The 22,159-nt window shown below is 51.9% G+C and overlaps 2 protein-coding genes across 4 annotated transcripts in view; both read left to right on the top strand.

The window, feature by feature from the left end:
- The window catches only part of ILVBL (ilvB acetolactate synthase like), a 37,373-nt gene extending 28,321 nt beyond the window's left edge, over positions 1-9,052 (top strand). Inside the window, exons 10-16 of the mRNA XM_066570384.1 lie at positions 306-440; positions 1,971-2,085; positions 3,704-3,873; positions 4,855-4,925; positions 5,355-5,426; positions 6,701-6,806; positions 8,691-9,052. Coding sequence (XP_066426481.1) covers positions 306-440; positions 1,971-2,085; positions 3,704-3,873; positions 4,855-4,925; positions 5,355-5,426; positions 6,701-6,806; positions 8,691-8,971 — 950 coding nt within the window. The 3' untranslated portion in view covers positions 8,972-9,052. The remainder of the gene's footprint in view (positions 1-305; positions 441-1,970; positions 2,086-3,703; positions 3,874-4,854; positions 4,926-5,354; positions 5,427-6,700; positions 6,807-8,690) is intronic.
- A 9,234-nt stretch (positions 9,053-18,286) lies between these two features.
- LOC136570060 (C-type lectin domain family 17, member A-like) overlaps positions 18,287-22,159 on the top strand; it is a 17,355-nt gene continuing 13,482 nt past the window's right edge. For all 3 annotated transcript variants that reach the window (XM_066570497.1, XM_066570496.1, XM_066570498.1), the window contains exons 1-2: positions 18,287-18,446; positions 21,759-21,809. In XM_066570497.1, coding sequence (XP_066426594.1) covers positions 18,386-18,446; positions 21,759-21,809 — 112 coding nt within the window. In that variant the 5' untranslated portion in view covers positions 18,287-18,385. The remainder of the gene's footprint in view (positions 18,447-21,758; positions 21,810-22,159) is intronic.

The raw sequence follows: 22,159 nt of genomic DNA, 5'->3' as shown, positions 1-22,159 counted from the left end.
CCAGTGTCCCCCTGAGCCCCCCTGAGCCCCCTTGAGCCCCCCTGAGCCCCCTTGAGCCCCAGTGTCCCCCTTAGCCCCCGGTGTCCCCTCCTGAGCCCCCCATGTCCCCCTGTGCCCCTGAGCCCCCCTGAGCCCCCCAGTGTCCCCCTGAGCCCCCGGTGTCCCCCCCTGAGCCCCCCATGCCCCCCCTGTCCCCCAGTGTCCCCCTGAGCCCCCCTGAGCCCCCTTGAGCCCCCGTGTCCCCCTTGAGCCCCCGTGTCCCCCTGAGCCCCCGGTGTCCCCCCGCGCCCCCCGGTGTCCCCCAGGCACCGTCTGTGATTTCCGCCTGTCCTACGGGCGCCTCTTTGGCCGCGGCACCGCCGTGGTGGCCGTGAACCGCGACCGGGAGCAGCTGCTGAGGAATTCGGACGTTTTCTGGAGACCCCGGCTGGCCGTGCAGGGTGAGGGGCAAATGGGGACACAAATGGGGACACTGGGGACACAAATGAGGCGGTTTGGGGTCGGAATGAGCTGATTTGGGGTCGGAATGGGGCGGTTTTGGGTTAAAATGAGGCGGTTTTGGGTCAAACCACGACCCGATGTCTTCTGGGGACCCCGGCTGGCCGTGCAGGGTGAGGAGTTCTGGGGACGCTGGGGACACAAATGAGGCGGTTTGGGGTTGGAATGAGGCGGTTTGGGGTCAGAACGAGCTAATTTGGGGTCAGAATGAGGCGGTTTTGGGGTTAAAATGAGGCGGTTTTGGGTCAAACTGGGACCCGATGTCTTCTGGAGACCCCAGCTGGCCATGCAGGGTGAGGAGCTCTGGGGACACTGGGGACACAAATGGGGATTTTGGGGACACAAATGAACCGGTTTGGGGTTGGAATGAGGCGGTTTGGGGTCAGAACGAGCTAATTTGGGGTCAGAATGAGGCGGTTTTGGGTTAAAATGAGGCTGTTTGGGGTCAATCGTGACCGGGAGCAGCTGCTGAGGAATTCCGACGTCTTCTGGAGACCCCGGGTGGCCGTGCAGGGTGAGGGACAAATGGGGACACAAATGGGGACCCAAATGGGGACTTTGGGGACACAAAGGAACCGGTTTGGGGTCAGAAGGAACCGGTTTGGGATCAAATGGAGCCGGTTTGGGGCCGAACTGAGCCGAATGAGGGCTGAATGTCCCTGCTGGTGACACTCTGGTGTCCCTTGGGTGACCCTGTGGTGTCCCTTTGTTGTCCCTTGGTGTCCCTTGGTGTCCCTTTGGGTGGCACTCTGGTGTCCCTTGGTGTCCCTTTGGTGACACTCTGGTGTCCCTTTGCTGTCCCTTTGGTGACACTCTGGTGTCCCTTTGCTGTCCCTTTGGTGACCCCGTGGTGTCCCCAGGTGACCCCACGTCCCTGCTGGTGACACTCTGGTGTCCCTTGGGTGACCCTGTGGTGTCCCTTTGGGTGGCACTCTGGTGTCCCTTGCTGTCCCTGCTGGTGGCACTCTGGTGTCCCTTTGCTGTCCCTTTGGTGGCACTCTGGTGTCCCTTGGTGTCCCTTTGGTGACACTCTGGTGTCCCTTTGGTGACACTCTGGTGTCCCTTGGTGTCCCTTTGGTGACACTCTGGTGTCCCTTGGTGTCCCTTTGGTGACACTCCTCTGGTGTCCCCAGGTGACCCCACGTCCCTGCTGGTGGCACTCTGGTGTCCCTTTGGTGACACTCTGGTGTCCCTTTGGTGACACTCTGGTGTCCCTTGGTGTCCCTTTGGTGACACTCTGGTGTCCCTTTGCTGTCCCTTTGGTGACACTCTGGTGTCCCTTTGGGTGTCCCTTTGCTGTCCCTTTGGTGACACTCCTCTGGTGTCCCCAGGTGACCCTGCGTCCCTGCTGGTGACACTCTGGTGTCCCTGTGGTGTCCCTTGGTGTCCCTTTGGTGACACTCTGGTGTCCCTTTGGTGACACTCTGGTGTCCCTTGGTGTCCCTTTGGTGACACTCCTCTGCTGTCCCCAGGTGACCCCGCGTCCCTGCTGGTGGCCCTGGCCCGGAGCCTCCCGGGCTTCTCCTGCCCCCGGCCGTGGCTGCAGCGGCTGCGGGAGGCGGAGACGGAAAAGGAGCGGCTGAACCGGTGAGGGACGGACAGACGGTCACGGGGACGGGGGGACGGGGGGACAGGGACAGGGGGACAGACAGACACGGGGACAGGGGGACAGAGGGACAGGGATGGGGACAGGCTGAACTGGTGAGGGACGGACAGACGGACACAGGGACAGGGGGACAGAGGGACAGGGGGACAGGGATGGGGACAGGGACAAGGAAAGGCTGAACCGGTGAGGGACGGACAGACGGACACGGGGACAGGGGGACAGGGATGGGGACAGGGATGGGGACAGGCTGAACCGGTGAGGGATGGACAGACGGACACGGGGACAGAGGGACAGGGGGACAGGGACGGGGATGGGGACAGACGGACACAGGGACAGAGGGACAGGGAGGAATTTTGGGGGATCCCATTCCCCATTTTGGGGCCACCGCAGCCCCTTCCCAACCGGCCCTGGGGGTGGGGGGGGCTTGGGATTTTTGGGGTCATTCCCCCTTTTTGGGGTCATTCCCCTTTTTTGGGGATTTTTGGGGTCATTCCCCTTTTTTGGGGATTTTTGGGGTAATTCCCCCTTTTTTGGGGATTTTTGGGGTCATTCCCCTTTTTTGGGATTTTTGGGGTCATTCCCCTTTTTTGGGGATTTTTGGGGTCAGCCCCCCCCATTTGGGATTTTTGGGGTCATTCCCGTTTTGGGGGGGGTCATTCCCATTTTTGGGAGATTTTTGGGCTCAGCCCCCCCCCCCCGCCCCCCCAATTCGGGGGATTTTGGGTTCACAATGCCCAAAATTGGGGTTTTTGGGTTCATTCCCTTTTCTTGGGGATTTTTTTTGGGATTTTTGGGCTCATTCCCCCCATTTTGGGAATTTTGGGTTCAGACCCCCCCAGTTCGGGATTTTTGGGTTCTGTCCCCCCCTCACTCCCCTTTCCCCAGGATTTTTGCCTCCAATCCCTCCCAGTTTGGGATTTTTGCCTCCATTCTCTCCCAGTTTGGGATTTTTGGGTTCAGGCCCCCCAAATTTGGGATTTTTGGGTTCTGACATCCCCAATTCGGGATTTTTGCCCCCATTCTCTCCCAATTCGGGATTTTTGCCCCCATCCTCTCCCAATTCGGGATTTTTGCCCCCATTGTCTCCCAATTTGGGATTTTTGCCCCCATTCTCCCCCAATGTGGGATTTTTGCCCCCATTGTCTCCCAGTTTGGGATTTTTGCCCCCATTGTCTCCCAATTCGGGATTTTTGCCCCCATTCCCTCCCAGTTTCGGATTTTTGCCCCCATTGTCTCCCAATTCGGGATTTTTGCCTCCCTTCTCTCCCAGTTTCGGATTTTGGCCTCCATTCTCCCCCACTTTGGGATTTTTGCCCCCATTCTCTCCCAATTCGGGATTTTTGCCCCCATCCTCTCCCAGTTTGGGATTTTTGCCCCCATTCCCTCCCAGTTTGGATTTTTGCCCCCATTCCCTCCCAGTTTGGGATTTTTGCCCCCATCCTCTCCCAGTTTGGGATTTTTGCCCCCATTGTCTCCCAATTCGGGATTTTTGCCCCCATTGTCTCCCAGTTTGGGATTTTTGCCCCCATCCTCTCCCATTTCGGGATTTTTGCCCCATCCTCCCCCATTTCAGGATTTTCGGGTTCTGTCCCCGCTCAGGGCCAAGGCCGCGGTGCCCCCCCCGTGCCACCTGAACCCCCTGATGCTGCTCCAGGCCCTGGACCGGGTCCTGCCCCCCCAGAGCCTCCTGGTGGCCGACGGCGGCGACTTCGTGGGGACAGCGGCGTACACGGTGCGGCCCCGGCAGCCGCGGGGATGGATGGACCCGGGTACGGGACACTGGGGACATTGGGGACATTGGGGACACATTGGGGACACATTGGGGACACTGGGGACAAATTGGGGACAGCGGCGTACACGGTGCGGCCCCGGCAGCCGCGGGGATGGATGGACCCGGGTACGGGACACTGGGGACACATTGGGGACATTGGGGACACATTGGGGACACATTGGGGACAGCGGCGTACACGGTGCGGCCACGGCAGCCAAGGGGATGGATGGACCCTGGTATGGGACATTGATGGGACATTGGGGACACTGGGGACACTGGGGACACTGGGGACACATTGGGGACATTGGGGACACACTGGGGACAGCGGCGTACACGGTGCGGCCACGACAGCCAAGGGGATGGATGGACCCGGGTATGGGACACTGGGGACATTGGGGACAATGATGGGACATTGGGGACAATGGGGACATTGATAGGACACTGGGGACAATGGGGACATTGGGGACAATGATGGGACATTGGGGACAGCGGCGTACACGGTGCGGCCCCAGCAGCTGCGGGGATGGATGGACCCAGGTATGGGGACAATGATGGGACACTGGGGGACACCTGGGGACGTTGGGGACAATGATGGGACATTGGGGACACTGGGGACACTGGGGGACACCTGGGGACGTTGATGGGACACAGCAGCGTGCACCGTGAGACCTCAGCAGCCCCGGGGCTGGATGGACCCAGGTATGGTCATCTGGGGACATTGGGGACACCTGGGGACACCTGGGGACACCTGGGGACACCTGGGGACACGGCCACCCCTGCCTGGGGACATGCAGGGACACACAGGAACACGTGGGGACACGGCCAGCGCGGTGGCACTGATGTCCCTGCTGTCCCCAGTGGTGGCACTGATGTCCCCATTGTCCCCTGTGTCCCCGGTGGTGGCACTCTGATGTCCCCATTGTCCCCTGTGTCCCCGGTGGTGGCACTGATGTCCCCATTGTCCCCATTGTCCCCTCAGGTCCCTTTGGCACTCTGGGCGTGGGCGGAGGATTCGCGCTCGGGGCCAAACTCTGCCGGCCCGAGGCTGAGGTGACACCTGGGGACACCTGGGGACACCGGGGGACACCTGGGGACACCTGGGGACAGCGGGGGGGGGGTTGGGGACAGCGGGGGGGTGGGGACAGTATGGGGGATGGGGATGATGGGGGTAGGGGGCACTGGGGACATTGGGGACACTGGGGGATGGGGAGGGATGGGAGCAGTGGGGACATGGGGGGACATTGAGGGGATGGGGACACTGGGGACACTGGGGGGGGGATAGGAGCAGAGGGGACATTGGGGACACTGGGGACACTGGGGACAATGGGGATGTGGGCACCATGGGGACATTGGGGACATCGGGGACAGGGGATGTGGAGGGGATGGGGACATTGGGGACTTTGGAGGGGCCAGAGGGTCCCCAGGGCCACCCATGGGTGACACTCGGTGACCCCGGGTGACATTTGGGGACACTCCCAGGTGTGGGTCCTGTTCGGGGACGGCTCCCTGGGCTTCAGCCTGATGGAGTTCGACACCTTCGTGCGCCACAAGGTCACTGCCACTGTCACCGTGTCTGTGTCACCGTGTCATTGTCACTGTCACCGTGTCATTGTCATTGTCACTGTGTCACTGTGTCACTGTGTCATTGTCACTGTGTCACTGCCACTGTGTCACCCTGTCATTGTCACTGTGTCATTGTCATTGTCACTGTGTCACTGTCACCGTGTCATTGTCACTGTGTCATTGTCATTGTCAATTGTTGACAATGACACTGTGTCATTGTCATTGTCCCTGTCACTGTGTCACTGTCATTGTCATTGTTAGCTATGTTTGGCACTGTCATTGGCACTGTCCCTGTGCCCCTGTTGTGTCCCTGTGTCCCCTCTGTGTCCCTTTGTCCCTTGTCCCTTGTCCCCAGGTCTCTGTGTCCCCGTGTCCCATCCCTGTCCCTTTGTCCCTGCTGTCCCCAGGTCACTGTATCTGTCCCTGTCCCCGTGTCCCATCTTTGTCCCCTGTTGTCCCCAGGTCGCTGTGTCTCTGTCCCTGTGTCCCCGTGTCCCATCCGTGTCCCATCCCTGTCCCTTTGTCCCCTGCTGTCCCCAGGTCGCTGTGTCTCTGTCCCCGTGTCCCATCCGTGTCCCCTCTTTGTCCCCTGCTGTCCCCAGGTCCCTGTGTCTGTGTCTCTGTCCCTGTGTCCCCGTGTCCCATCCGTGTCCCATCCGTGTCCCCTCTTTGTCCCCTGCTGTCCCCAGGTCGCTGTGTCCCTGTCCCTGTGTCCCCGTGTCCCATCCGTGTCCCATCCGTGTCCCCTCTTTGTCCCCTCTTTGTCCCCTGCTGTCCCCAGGTCGCTGTGTCTCTGTCCCCGTGTCCCCGTGTCCCATCCCTGTCCCTGCTGTCCCCAGGTCCCTGTGTCTCTGTCCCTGTGTCCCCGTGTCCCATCCGTGTCCCATCCCTGTCCCTGCTGTCCCCAGGTTGCTGTCCCCATGTCCCATTCCTGTCCCTTTGTCCCCTGCTGTCCCCAGGTCCCTGTCCCCGTGTCCCATCCCTGTCCCTGCTGTCCCCAGGTTGCTGTCCCCATGTCCCATTCCTGTCCCTTTGTCCCCTGCTGTCCCCAGGTCCCTGTCCCCGTGTCCCATCCCTGTCCCTGCTGTCCCCAGGTCGCTGTGTCTCTGTCCCCGTGTCCCATCCCTGTCCCTTTGTCCCCTGCTGTCCCCAGGTCCCTGTGTCTGTGTCTCTGTCCCTGTGTCCCCGTGTCCCATCCGTGTCCCATCCGTGTCCCATCCGTGTCCCATCCGTGTCCCCTCTTTGTCCCCTGCTGTCCCCAGGTCGCTGTCATCGCCCTGGTTGGCAACGACGCCGGTTGGACGCAGATCAGCCGCGAGCAGCTCCCCCTGCTGGGCAGCGCCGTGGGCTGCGGGCTGCGCTACAGCGGTGAGCGACCAATGGGAGCTCAGGGACCACTGACCAATGGGAGCTGACCAGGGACCAACTGACCAATGGGAGCTCAGGGACCACTGACCAATGGGAGCTGACCAGGGACCAACTGACCAATGGGAGCTCAGGGACCACTGACCAATGGGAGCTGACCAGGGACCACTGACCAATGGGAGCTCAGGGACCACTGACCAATGGGAGCTGACCAGGGACCAACTGACCAATGGGAGCTCAGGGACCACTGACCAATGGGAGCTGACCAGGGACCACTGACCAATGGGAGCTCAGGGACCACTGACCAATGGGAGCTGACCAGGGACCACTGACCAATGGGAGCTCAGGGACCACTGACCAATGGGAGCTGAGGGACCAACTGACCAATGGGAGCTCAGGGACCACTGACCAATGAGAGCTGACCAGGGACCAACTGACCAATGGGAGCGGACCAGGGACCACTGACCAATGGGAGCTCAGGGACCAACTGACCAATGGGAGCGGACCAGGGACCAACTGACCAATGGGAGCTCAGGGACCAACTGACCAATGGGAGCGGACCAGGGACCAACTGACCAATGGGAGCTCAGGGACCACTGACCAATGGGAGCTGACCAGGGACCACTGACCAATGGGAGCTCAGGGACCACTGACCAATGAGAGCTGACCAGGGACCAACTGACCAATGGGAGCGGACCAGGGACCACTGACCAATGGGAGCTCAGGGACCAACTGACCAATGGGAGCGGACCAGGGACCAACTGACCAATGGGAGCTCAGGGACCAACTGACCAATGGGAGCGGACCAGGGACCAACTGACCAATGGGAGCTCAGGGACCACTGACCAATGGGAGCTCAGGGACCACTGACCAGTGGGAGCGGACCAGGGACTAACTGACCAATGGGAGCTGACCAATGACCAATGACCAACTGACCAATGAGAGCTGACCAATAAGAGCTGAGGGACCACTGACCAACTGACCAATGAGAGCTGACCAGGGACCAACTGACCAATGAGAGCTGAGGGACCAATGACCAATGAGAGCTGACCAGGGACCAACTGACCAATGAGAGCTGACCAGGGACCACTGACCAACTGACCAATGAGAGCTGAGGGACCAATGAGTGACCACTGACCAACTGACCAATGAGAGCTGAGGGACCACTGACCAACTGACCAATGAGGGACCAATGAGAGCTGACCAATGAGAGCTGACCACTGACCAACTGACCAATGAGGGACCAGGGACCAGGGACCAGGGAGGGACCAATGAGAACTGACCAATGAGTGACCACTGACCAACTGACCAATGAGAGCTGACCAGGGAGTGACCAGGGAGTGACCAGGGAGTGACCAACTGACCAATGAGAACTGACCAGTGACCAATGAGAACTGACCAATGAGTGACCATTGAGTGACCAATGAGAACTGAGTGACCACTGACCAGTGACCAATGAGTGACCAGTGACCAACTGACCAGTGAGTGACCAATGAGTGACCAATGAGAACTGACCAATGAGAGACCAGTGAGAACTGACCAGTGACCAATGAGGGACCAGGGGGTGACCAGGGAGTGACCAACTGACCAATGAGAACTGACCAGTGACCAATGAGTGACCACTGAGTGACCAATGAGTGACCACTGACCAATGAGCACTGACCAATGAGTGACCACCTCCTTTTCCCCCTGATGGCAATGCCACCCCCCTGTCCCCATGGTGACAATGCCATACCCTGTCCCCATGCCACTACTGCTGACAGTGCCACCCCTGTGTCCCCACAGTGACAGTGCCACCCCTTGGTGACAATGCCACCCCTTGGTGACAATGCCACCCCTTGGTGACAATGCCACCCCTTGGTGACAGTGCCACCCCTGTGTCCCCAGATTACCACGCGGTGGCGGCGGCGCTGGGCGGGCGCGGCTTCGTCCTGGACAGCGGAGGGGACAGCGGAGGGGACAATGCTGGGGACAATGCTGGGGACAATGGAGGGGACAATGGAGGGGACAATGGCGGGGACAATGGAGGGGACAGCGGCGGGGACACGGAGGCCCGGGTGGTGGCCGTGCTGAGGGCGGCGCAGGCCGAGTGCCACCGGGGCCACCCCGTGCTCGTCAACGCCCTCCTGGGGCCCAGCGACTTCCGCCAGGGCTCCGTGTCCGTCTGAGGGACACCGAGGGTCACCAAATGTCACCAAGGGCCACCAAATGTCACCAAGGGTCACCAAGGAAAACCAAATGTCACCAAATCTCACTGAGTGTCATTGAGTGTCCCCAAAGGTCATTAAGGGTCCCCAAGGGTCCTGAGGGGTCATTGAGGGTCCCCAAGCAGCCCCGAGTGTCACCAAGGGTCACCGAGTGTCCCCAAGTGTCACCAGAGTGTCACCAAATGTCACTGAGTGTCATTGAGCGTCATTGAGTGTCCCCAAAGGTCATTAAGGGTCACCAAGGGTCACCGAGTGTCCCCAAGTGTCACCAGAGTGTCACCAAACCTCACTGAGTGTCATTGAGCATCACTGAGTGTCCCCAAAGGTCATTAAGGGTCACCAAGGGTCACCGAGTGTCCCCAAGGGTCCTGAGGGGTCATTGGGTGTCACCGAATGTCACCAAGGGTCCCCAAGCGGCCCCGAGGGTCACCAAGGGTCACCAAGGGTCCCTGAGTGTCACCAAAGGTCCCCAAGCAGCCCCGAGGGTCCCCAAGGGTCACCAAGGCTCGTCAAATCTCACTGAGTGTCATCGAGTGTCACTGAGTGTCCCCAGGGGTCCCTGAGGGTCACCAAATGTCACCTGGAGTCATCAAGTGTCCCCAAGGGTCCCTGAGTGTCCCTGATGGTCACCAAATGTCCCCAAGGGTCATCGAGTGTCATTGGGGGTCTCCAAGGGTCACCATTTGTCACCAAGGGTCACCGAATGTCCCCAAGGGTACCAGAGTGCCCCAAAGGGTCCCCAAGGGTCACCAAATGCCATTGAGTGTCCCCGAGTGTCCCCAAGGCCACCCCGTGCTCGTCACCGCCCTCCTGGGGCCCAGCGACGCCCACCAGGGCTCCGTGTCCCTCTGAGGGACACCAAGGGACACCAAGGGACACCAGAGTGTCCCCAAGTGTCACCAGAGTGTCACCAGAGTGTCACCAAACCTCACTGAGTGTCATTGAGCATCACTGAGTGTCCCCAAAGGTCGTTAAGGGTCACCAAGGGTCACCGAGTGTCCCCAAGGGTCCTGAGGGGTCATTGGGTGTCACCGAATGTCACCAAGGGTCCCCAAGCGGCCCCGAGGGTCACCAAGGGTCACCAAGGGTCCCTGAGTGTCCCCAGGTGTCACCAAATATCATTGAGGGTCCCTGAGGGTCACAAAGTGTTCCCGAGGGTCATCGAGTGTCCCTGAGGGTCACCAAAATGTCACCTGGAGTCACCAAGTGTCCCCAAGCATCACTGAGTGTCCCCGGGGGTCATCAAGTGTCACCAAGGGTCACCAAGTGTCCGTAAGGGTCATTGAGTGCCATTGGGGGTCTCCAAGGACCACCAAGGGTCATCATTTGTCCCCAAGGGTCACCAAATGTCCCCAAGGGTCATTGGGGGTCTCCAAGGGTCATTGGGGGTCTCCAAGGGTCACCAAGGGTCACCGAATGTCCCCAAGGGTGCCAGAGTGCCCCAAAGGGTCCCCAAGGGTCATCCAGTGTCCCTGAGGGTTACCGAATGTCCCCAAGGGTCACCAAATGCCATCGAGTGTCCCCGAGTGTCCCCGAGTGTCCCCAAGGCCACCCCGTGCTCGTCACCGCCCTCCTGGGCCCAGCGACTCCCGCCAGGGCTCCGTGTCCCTCTGAGGGACACCAAGGGACACCAAGGGACACCAAATGTCACCAAATGTCACCAGAGTATCACCAAATGTCACCAGAGTGTCCCCAAGGGCCACCAAATGTCACCAAGGGACACCAAATGTCACCAGAGTGTCCCCAAGGGCCACCAAGTGGCACCTGACTGGCCCCAAGTGGTGGCAGGGGACATTTTGGACAGTGCCACCTCCTCAAGGGACACTTTGGGCAGTGCCACCCCCCCCCCTTGGGGACACTTTGGGGACACTTTGGGGGCTGTCCCCTGCCCTTGGGGACGCTCTGGGCAGTGCCACCCCCCCTTGGGGACACTTTGGGGACACTTTGGGGGCTGTCCCCTGCCCTTGGGGACGCTCTGGGCAGGGCCACCCCCATGGCAGTGCAGAGCCGTGTCCTCCATTGCGGTGACGATTTGGGGACAGTGACAAAAAGGGGGGGAGGTGACACCGAGGGGACAATGGTGGCCCTGGGGGGGGGGAGGGGCTTCACATTCCGGGGATTTGGGGGAATTTTGGGGGAAATTTGGGGAATTTTGGGGATTTTTTTTGAATTTTGGGGATTTTTTTAGGGGGATTTTCTTTTTTTATTTGGGGGGGGAATTTGGGGAAAATTTTGGGACTTTTTGGGGGGGATTTTTTCGGGGATTTTTGGGGCAAGTTTGGGGAAAAATTTTGGGGAAAATCCCCCAGGATTTGGGGGAATAATGGGGGAGGGATTTTGGGGGGAACTGGGGGGGATTTTGGGGGGAATTTGGGATTTTTGGGGGGGATTTTGGGGATTTTTTGTGGGAATGTCCCAACCCCATGTCCAGCCTTGTCCCCTCAATGTCCCCGATGTCCTCTTGATGTCCCCACGATGTCCCTCGGTGTCACAGCTCCATGTCTGGCTGTGTCCCCTCAATGTCCCCGATGTCCCCTCGATGTCCCCTCGATGTCCTCTCGGTGTCACAGCCCCACATTTGGCCACGTCCCCTCAATGTCCCCTTGATGTCCTCATTGTCCTCGATGGTCATCGATGTCCCCAGCGTCCCCTCGATGTTCCCAATGTCACAGCCCCACTTCCAGCTGTGTCCTCAATGTCCCCAATGTCCCCTCAATGTCCCCGATGTCCTCTTGATGTCCTCGATGTCCCCTCAGTGTCCCCTCGATGTCCCCAGTGTCCCTTTGATGTCCCCAATGTCACAGCCCCACATCCAGTCATGTCCTCGATGTCACCGATGTCCCCTCGATGTCCCCAGTGTCCCCTCAATGTTCCCAATGTCCCCTCAGTGTCCCCTCATTGTCCCCCCAGTGTCCCCTCAATGTCCCCTCCCTGTCCCCTCCCTGTCCCCTCGCTGTCACTGCCCCTCTCCGCTCGTGTCCCCAGTTCCCGCCCCAGCTCCAGGATCGGCATCGAAACCTTCAGGGACAGCCGGGCCCGACCCCAAACCTGACCCTGACCCCAAACCCGACCCTGACCCCAAACCTGACCCCAAACCCGGCCCTGACCCCAAACCTGACCCCAAACCTGACCCTGACCCCAAACCTGACCCCGACCCCAAACCTGACCCCGACCCCAAACCTGACCCTGACCCCAAACCCGACCCTGACCCCAAACCTGACCCTGACCCCAAACCTGATCCTGACCCCAAACCCGGCCCTGACCCCAAACCCGACCCTGACCCCAAACCTGACCCTGACCCCAAACCTGACCCTGACCCCAAACCTGACCCTGACCCCAAACCCGACCCTGACCCCAAACCCGACCCCAAACCCGACCCTGACCCCAAACCTGACCCCAAACCTGATCCTGACCCCAAACCTGACCCCAAACCTGACCCCAAACCTGACCCTGACCCCAAACCTGACCCTGACCCCAAACCCAGCAACAAATCCTCACCCTCATCATCATCCTCACCATCCTCATCTTCATCCCCCTCCTCATCCCCATCCTCATCATCCTTATCCTCATCTTCATCCCCATCTTCATCCTCACCCTCACCACCCCCATCCTCACCCTCATCCTCATCATCTTCATCCTCATCTTCATCCTCATCTTCATCCTCATCTTCATCCTCATCGTCACCCTCCTCATCCTCATCCTCATCCCCTCCTCCTCACCATCCTCACCCTCGTCACCTTCATCCCCATCCTCATCCTCACCATCTTCACCCTCACCTTCATCCTCATTCTCATCCCCATCCTCATCATCCTCACCCTCATCCCCATCCCCATCCCCATCCTCATCCTCATCATCTTCATCCCCATCTTCATCCTCACCCCCATCCTCATCCCCATCTTCATCCGCATCCTCATCCCCATCCCCATCCCCACCATCCTCATCCTCATCCTCATCTTCATACCATCCTCACCACCCTCACCCTCACCTTCATCCGCATCCTCATCCTCATCTTCGTTATCTTCATCCTCATCTTCATCTTCATCCTCACCATCCCCATCCTCATCCTCATCCTCATCCCCATCTTCATCCTCATCATCCTCACCATCCCCATCCCCATCTTCATCCCCATCTTCATCATCCTCATCCCCATCCCCATCCCCATCCCCATCCTCATCCTCATCCTCACCAGCTGCAATGGGCCGTTCCCATCATTCCCATTTTTGGGGATTTTCCCCCATTTTTGGGGCTTTATTCCCAAATTTTTGTGAATTTTTTCCCATTTTTGGGGTTTTTTCCCCTGTGTTTTTTTTGGGTGGATTCATTCCCTTTGCTTTTGGGTTTTTTCCCATTTTTTCACTTTTCCTCTCTTTTTTGGGATTTTTTTCTCTCCCGTTTTTTCGGGTTTTTTCCTCCATTTTTGGGGTTTTATTCCCATTTTTTGAGGTGGTTTTTCCCCCAAGTTTTTGGGGCTTTATTATCTTTTATTTTTAGATTTCCCCCCCATTTTTTTTGTTTCCCCCCTTTTTCTTTGTGTTTTTCCACTTGTTTTTTTGCTTTATTCCCATTTATTATTTTTCCCTTTTTTCTCATTTATTTTTCCATTTTTTCCCATTTATTTTCCCCTTCATTCCCATTTATTATTTTCCCCTTCATTCCCATTAATTTTCCCCTTCATTCCCATTTATTATTTTTCCCCTTTATTCCCATTTTTTCCTTCATTCCCATTTTTCTCCCTTTTTTCCCATTTATTTTTCCCTTTCATTCCCATTTATTTTCCCCTTTATTCCCATTTATTTTTCTTTTTATTCCCATTTATTATTTTTTTCTTTATTCCCATTTTTCCCCTTTTATTCCCATTTATTTTCCCCTTTTTCCCATTTATTTCCCCCTTTATTCCCATTTATTTATTTTTTTCCCATTTATTTCCCCTTTTTTCCCATTTATTTTCCCCTTTATTCCCATTTATTTTTCCCTTCATTCCCATTTATTTTCCCTTTATTCCCATTTTTTTGCTTCATTCCCATTTATTATTTTCCCCTTTTATCCCATTTATTTTTTTCCCTTTATTCCCATTTATTTCCCCTTTATTCCCATTTATTTCCCCTTTATTCCCCTTCATTTTCCCGATTTTTTCCCATTTATTTTCCCTTCATTTTCCCCATTTTTCCCCCATTTTTTCCCCATTTTTCCCCATTTATTCCCATTTATTTTCCCCCTTTATTCCCATTTATTTTCCCCCTTTATTCCCATTTATTTTCCCTTTTTTCCCCATTTTCCCCCATTTTTCCCCCTTTATTCCCATTTATTTTCCCGATTTTTCCCTTTTTTTCCCCATTTATTTCCCCATTTTTTCCCCCATTTTCCCCATTTATTTTCACTTTTTTCCCCATTTTTCCCCCATTTTTTCCCCATTTTCCCCCCTTTTCCCCCCTTTATTCCCGTTTATTTTCCCGTTTTTCCCCATTTTTTCCCCATTTTTCCCCCTTTATTCCCATTTATTTTCCCGATTTTTTCCCATTTATTTTCCCATTTATTTTCCCATTTATTTTCCTTTTTTTTCCCCATTTATTTCCCCATTTTTTCCCCATTTTTTCTCATTTTCCCCCCTTTATTCCCATTTATTTTCCCTTCTTTTCTCCATTTTTTTCTCCATTTTTTCCCCATTTTCCCCCCTTTTTTTCCCATTTATTTCCCCATTTTTTCCCCATTCCCCCCCTTTATTCCCATTTATTTTCCCGATTTTTTCCCATTTATTTTCCCATTTATTTTCCCATTTATTTTCCCATTTATTTCCCCATTTTTTCCCAATTTTCCCCATTTTTTCCCATTTATTTTCCCCCATTTTCCCCCCATTTTTTTTGCCCTTTTTTGCCCTCCCTCGCCCCAAACCCCCCGGAAATCGCCGGAAGCGGCGCCGCCGCCTCCTCCTCGCAGCTTCGGCCCCAAAAAACCCAAAAAAAACCCAAAAAAGGGAAACGAAAATGGCCAAAAACGAGGCCGGGACCCGCGGGGCCGAAAATTCAAATTTTCCACTCGAGCGCGGCCCCGGCCGAGCCCAAAACCCGGAACGGACCCAAAAATTCGCGATTTTTTTACCCCAAAATTCGGGATTTTAACCCAAAAATCCGCGATTTCTACCCCAAAATTCGGGATTTTTACCCCAAAAATTCGGGATTTTAACCCAAAAATTCGGGATTTTTTTACCCCAAAATTCGGGATTTTTACCCAAAAATCCGCGATTTTTTACCCCAAAATTCGGAATTTGTACCCCAAAATTCGGGATTTTAACCCAAAAATTCGGGATTTTTACCCCAAAAATTCGGATTTTTACCCAAAATTCGGGATTTTAACCCAAAAATCCGCGATTTTTTACCCCAAAAATTCGGATTTTCACCCCAAAATTGGGATTTTTTTACCCCAAAATTGGGATTTTTACCCCAAAATTGGGATTTTTACCCCAAAATTCGGATTTTTCACCCTAAAAAATTCGGATTTTTCACCCTAAAAAATTTGGATTTTTTTACACCAAAATTCGGGATTTTTTTACCCCCAAAAAATCGGATTTTTTTACCCCAAAATTGGATTTTTTACCCCAAAAAAATTGGGATTTTTTTACCACAAAATTCGGATTTTTACCCCAAAAATTTCGGATTTTCACCCTAAAATTTGGGATTTTTACCCAAAAATTGGGATTTTCACCCCAAAATTCAGATTTTTCACTCCAAAAATTCGAATTTTTACCCCAAAATTGGGATTTTTTTTTTACCCCAAAATTGGGATTTTTTTACCCCAAAATTCGGATTTTGTACCCCAAAAATTTCGGATTTTCACCCCAAAATTTGGGATTTTTACCCAAAAATTCGAATTTTCACCCCAAAATTGGGATTTTTTTTTACCCCAAAATTGGGAATTTTTTCCCCCAAATTTGAGATTTTCACCCCAAATTTGGGGAGATTTTTCTGCTCCCCCCCCCGTGGGAATTTGAGGATTTTTTTTGGGGTGATTTTTGGGGTTTTTGGGCCTTTTTGGCTCCGGCGGGAACCGAAACCGAGCGGGGGCGGGGCCGGGGCGGGGCCGGGATTTGGGGCCAGAAAAGGAAAATTTGGGGTCGCGGAGGCGAATTTGGGGTCCGGGTGAGGATTTGGGGTCACGGGTGGGATTTGGGGTCGCGGAGGCGAATTTGGGGTCCCAGAGGGGAATTTGGGGTCACGGGTGGGATTTGGGGTCGGGGAGGAGAATTTGGGGTCCCAAAAGGGATTTTTGGGGTTCCTGGGGGAGATTTTGGGGTCTGGGAAGGGATTTTGGGGTTTCTGGGGAGGTTTTGGGGTTCCTGGTGAAGTTTTGGGGTCCCAGAGGGGGTTTTGGGGTCCCAGAGGGGAATTTGGGGTCGGGGAGGAGAATTTGGGGTCCCCAAAGGGATTTTTGGGGTTCCTGGGGGGGATTTTGGGGTCCCAGAGGGATTTTTGGGGTTTCTGGGGAGGTTTTGGGGTCACTGGGGAGGGTTTGGGGTCCCAGAGGGGAATTTGGGGTCACTGAGGGGAATTTGGGGTCGGGGAGGAGAATTTGGGGTCACCGGGGAGGATTTTTGGGCTTTCCGGGGAAGTTTTGGGGTCTGGGAAGGGATTTTGGGGTCCTTGGGGAGATTTTGGGGTCCCAGAGGGGATTTTGGGGTCACTGGGGAGGGTTTGGGGTCCTTGGGGAGATTTTGGGGTCACCGGGGAGGTTTTGGGGTCCCAGAGAGGATTTTGGGGTCACTGAGGGGAATTTGGGGTCAGGGAGGAGAATTTGGGGTCCTAAAAGGAATTTTTGGGGTTTCTGGGGAGGGTTTGGGGTCACTGAAGGGATTTTGGGGTTCCTGGTGAAGTTTTGGGGTCAGGGAGGAGAATTTGGGGTTCCTGGGGAGGTTTTGGGGTCATGGATGGGATTTTGGGGATTTTGGGGTGGGGGTGAGGAATTTTGGGGTCACTGAGGGATTTTTGGGGTTACTGGGGAAGTTTTGGGGTCTGGGAAGGGATTTTGGGGTCACTGGGGAGGTTTTGGGGTCCTTGGGGAGATTTTGGGGTCCCAGAGGGGAATTTGGGGTCCCCAAAGGAATTTTTGGGGTTTCTGGGGAGGGTTCGGGGTCCAGGTGAGGAATTTGGGGTCCCAGAGGAGGTTTTGGGGTCACTGAGGAGATTTTGGGGTTCCCGGTGAATATTTGGGGTCACTGAAGGGATTTTGGGGTCACTGAGGAGATTTTGGGGTTCCTGGGGAGGGTCTGGGGTCACCAAAGGCGATTTTGGGGTCACGGATGGGATTTTTGGGGTTCCCGGTGAAGTTTTGGGGTCCGGGAGGGGATTTTGGGGTGGGGATGAGGAATTTTGGGGTCCATGGGGAGGGTTTGGGGTCACAAAGGAGAATTTGGGGTTCCTGGGGAGCGTTTGGGGTCCGGGTGAGGAATTTGGGGTTTTGGGGAGGCGAATTTGGGGTCACAAAAGGGATTTTGGGGGTTTCTGGTGACATTTTGGGATCCCTGATGAGGTTTTTGGGTCCCATTTTAGGGTTTTGGGGTCCCTGAGGGTTTTTGGGGTCCCTGATGAGATTTTGGGGTCTCTGAGGGTTTTTGGGGTCCCATTTTAGGTTTTTGGGTCCATTTTAGGTTTTTGGGGTCCCATTTTAGGGTTTTTGGGGTCCCTGATGAGGTTTTTGGGGTCCATTTTAGGGTTTTTGGGGTCCCATTTTAGGGTTGGGGTCCCATTTTAGGGTTTTGGGGTCCCTGATGAGGTTTTTGGGGTCCCTGATGAGATTTTGGGGTCTCTGAGGGGTTTTTCGGTCCCATTTTAGGGGTTTTGGGTCCCATTTTGAGGTTTTTTGGGTCCCATTTTAGGGTTTTTGGGTCCCAAAGGAGATTTTGGGTCCCATTTTAGGGTTTTTGGGTCCATTTTAGGGTTTTTGGGGTCCCTGATGAGGTTTTTGGGTCCATTTTAGGGTTTTGGGGTCCCTGATGAGGTTTTGGGTCCATTTCAGGGTTTTTGGGTCCATTTTAGGGTTTTGGGGTCCATTTTAGGTTTTTGGGGTCCCTGATGAGGTTTTTGGGTCCATTTTAGGGTTTTGGGGTCCCATTTTAGGGTTTTGGGTCCATTTTAGGGTTTTTGGGTCCATTTTAGGGTTTTTGGGTCCCATTTTAGGGTTTTTGGGGTCCCTGATGAGGTTTTGGGTCCATTTTAGGGTTTTGGGTCCCATTTTAGGTTTTTCGGTCCTATTTTAGGTTTTTGGGGTCCCTGATGAGGTTTTGGGTCCATTTCAGGGTTTTTGGGTCCATTTTAGGGTTTTTGGGGTCCCTGATGAGGTTTTGGGGTCCGTTTTAGGGTTTTGGGGCCGTTTCAGGGTCACCCCATGGCCCTGCAGGAAACCTACGGGAACTGGCTGGGGCCGGGGCGCCTGCAGCGGCAGCCGGGTGAGCACAAACAATTCCCTTTATTCGGGATTTAACCCCAAATTCCCTTTATTCGGGATTAAACCCCAAATTCCCTTTATTCGGGATTAAACCCCAAATTCCCTTTATTCGGGATTTAACCCCAAATTCCCTTTATTCGGGATTTAACCCCAAATTCCCCTTTTTATTCTGAATTTATCCCAAATTCCCTTTATTCGGGATTTAACCCCAAATTCCCTTTATTCGGGATTTATCCCAAATTCCCTTTATTCGGGATTAAACCCCAAATTCCCTTTATTCGGGATTTATCCCAAATTCCCCTTTTTATTCGGGATTAAACCCCAAATTCCCTTTATTCGGGATTTAACCCCAAATTCCCCTTTTTATTCTGAATTTATCCCAAATTCCCTTTATTCGGGATTAAACCCCAAATTCCCTTTATTCGGGATTTAACCCCAAATTCCCTTTATTCGGGATTTAATCCCAATTTTCCCCTTTTTATTCGGAATTAAATCCCAAATTCCCCTTTTTGGAATTAAATCCCAAATTCCCCTTTTATTCGGAATTATTAAATCCCAAATTCCCTTTTCTGAATTAAATCCCAATTCCCTTTATTCTGAATTTAATCCCAATTCCCTTTATTCGGAATTTAATCCCAAATTCCTTTTTATTCAGAATTTATCCCAATTCCCTTTATTCGGAATTTAATCCCAATTTTCCCCTTTTTATTCTGAATTAAATCCCAAATTTCCTTTATTCTGAATTAAATCCCCAATTTTCCCCTTTTTATTCTGAATTAAATCCCAAATTCCCTTTTCTGAATTAAATCCCAAATTCCCCTTTTTATTCTGAATTAAATCCCAAATTTCCCCTTTTATTCTGAATTAAATCCCAATTTTCCCCTTTTTATTCTGAATTAAATCCCAAATTCCCCTTTTTGGAATTAAATCCCAAATTCCCCTTTTATTCGGAATTATTAAATCCCAAATTCCCTTTTCTGAATTAAATCCCAATTCCCTTTATTCTGAATTTAATCCCAAATTCCCCTTTTTATTCTGAATTAAATCCCAATTCCCTTTATTCGGAATTAAATCCCAAATTCTCTTTTTATTCTGAATTTAATCCCAATTTCCCCCTTTTTATTCTGAAGTAAATCCCAAATTCTCTTTATATTCGGGATTAAATCCCAAATTCCCTTTTCTGAATTAAATCCCAAATTCCCTTTATTCAGAATTAAATCCCAATTCCCTTTTCATTCCGAATTAAATCCCCAATTTTCCCTTTTTATTCTGAATTAAATCCCAAATTCCCCTTTTCATTCTGAATTTATCCCAATTTCCCCTTTTTATTCGGAATTTAATCCCAATTCCCTTTATTCGGAATTAAATCCCAAATTTCCCCTTTTATTCTGAATTAAATCCCAATTTTCCCCTTTTATTCTGAATTAAATCCCAAATTCCCTTTATTCGGAATTAAATCCCCAATTTTCCCCTTTTATTTTGAATTAAATCCCCAAATTTCCCCCTTTTTATTCTGAATTAAATCCCAATTTTCCCCTTTTTATTCGGAATTAAATCCCCAATTTTCCCCTTTTTTTCCTGTTTAAATCCCCAAATTTCCCTTTTATTTTCCCTGTTAAATCCCCAATTTCCCGGCCCAAATTCCCAAATTTCCTTCATTTTCTGGGTTCATTCCCCCCTTTTCCCTCTAAAATCCCCAATTTCCCTTTTATTTCCTGTTTCAATCCCAAATTTTCTCCTGTTTTCCAGGTTAAATCCCAAATTTCCTTGATTTTCTCCATTAATTCCCCATTTTCCTGTTAAATCCCCAAATTTCCCCTTTTATTCTGAATTAAATCTCCAAATTTCCCCTTTTTTCTTGTTTAAATCCCCAAATTTCCCCAATTTTTCCCCATTTCCCCCCATTATTTTCCCAATTTTCCTCATTTTTCCCAATTGTCCCAGTTTTCCCCAAAATTTCCCCAAATTTTCCCAACTTCCCCCCATTATTTTCCCATTTTTTCCCAAATTTTCCCAATTTTCTCCAAATTTTCCCAATTTTTCCCATTTTCCCCAATTCTTCCCAATTTCTCCCAATTTTGCCCCAATTTTCCCCCAATTTTCCCATTATTTTTCCAATTTTCCCCATTTTCCCCAAATTTTTCCCCAAATTTTCCCCAAATTTTCCCCATTAATTTCACAATTTTCCCAATTTTTCCCAATTTTCCCCAAATTTCCCCATTATTTTTCCAGTTTTCCCCAATTTTCCCCAAATTTTCCCAATTTTCCTAAATTTTTCCCAATTTTTCCTATTTTCCCCCAATTTTCCCCAATTTTGCCCCAATTTCCCCCATTATTTTCCCAATTTTCCCAAAATTTTCCCAATTTTCTCCCAATTTCCCCAAATTTTCCCAATTTCCCCCCATTATTTTCCCTTTTTTTTCCAAATTTTCCCAATTTTCCCATTTTCCCCATTATTTTCCCAATTTTCCCCTTTTCCCCCATTATTTTTCCAATTTTCCCCAATTTCCCCAAATTTTCCCCAAATTTTCCCCCAAGTTTCCCAATTTCCCCCCATTATTTCCCATTTTTCCCAAATTTCCCCAATTTTCCCAATTTCCCCCAAATTTTCCCAATTTTTCCCATTTTCCCCCAATTTTCCCCAATTCTTCCCAATTTCTCCCAATTTTGCCCCAATATTCCCATTATTTTCCCAATTTTTCCCCAAATTTTCCCATTATTTTCCCATTATTTTCCCAATTTCCCCCCATTATTTTCCCATTATTTTCCAATTTTCCCCCAATTTCCCCAATTTTCTCCAAATTTTCCCAATTTTTCCCATTTTCGACCCAATTTTCCCCAAATTTCCCCCAATTTTTCCAATTTTCCCCAATTTCCCCAAATTTTCCCCAAATTTTCCCCCAAGTTTCCCAATTTCCCCCATTATTTTCCCATTTTTTCCCAAATTTCCCCAATTTTCCCAATTTCCCCCAATTTTCCCAATTTTTCCCATTTTCCCCAATTTTCCCCCATTCTTCCCAATTTCTCCCAATTTTGCCCCAATATTCCCATTATTTTCCCAATTTTCCCCCAAATTTTTCCCAAATTTCCCCATTATTTCCCCAATTTTCCCCATTTCCCCCATTATTTTCCCAATTTTTCCCCAATTTTCCCATTATTTTCCCAATTTTCCGATTTTTTTCCTACTTTTCCCCAATTTTCCCATTCTTTTTCCAATTTTTCCAATTTTTTCCATTTTCCCAATTTTCCCCCAAATTTTCCCCAATTTTTCCCCAATTTTTCCCCATTTTTCCCCAATTTTCCCATTTTCCAGGAATTTACTCGGTGCCCAGGACGATGCCCCCTCCGGCTGATTTCAGACCAGGTAAATTCTCTTTTTTTCCCAATTTTCCCAGGATTTTTCCCAATTTTCCCAGGATTTTTCCCAATTTTCCTCTTTTTTTCCCAATTTTCCTTTTTTTTCCAAATTTTCCTCTTTTTTCCCCAATTTTCCCAGGATTTTTCCCAATTTTCCTCTTTTTTTCCCCAATTTTCCCAGTATTTTCCCCATTTTTTTCCAGGATTTTCCCCATTTTTTCCAGGCTTTTGGGGTTGATTCATTTCCCACCACAATTGGGAATTTCTGCTCCAATTTCGCCTCTGGAAAATTCCAAAAATTCCCATTTTTTTCCCCTCTTAAAATCCAAAAAAATTCCAAATTTTCCCCTTAAAATC

The sequence above is a fragment of the Molothrus aeneus genome, unplaced genomic scaffold, assembly GCF_037042795.1.
Source record: "Molothrus aeneus isolate 106 unplaced genomic scaffold, BPBGC_Maene_1.0 scaffold_30, whole genome shotgun sequence".
Lineage (NCBI taxonomy): Eukaryota > Metazoa > Chordata > Aves > Passeriformes > Icteridae > Molothrus > Molothrus aeneus.
The sequence above is the reverse complement of the archived record's forward strand: the minus strand, read 5'-3'. Positions and strand labels throughout refer to the sequence as shown.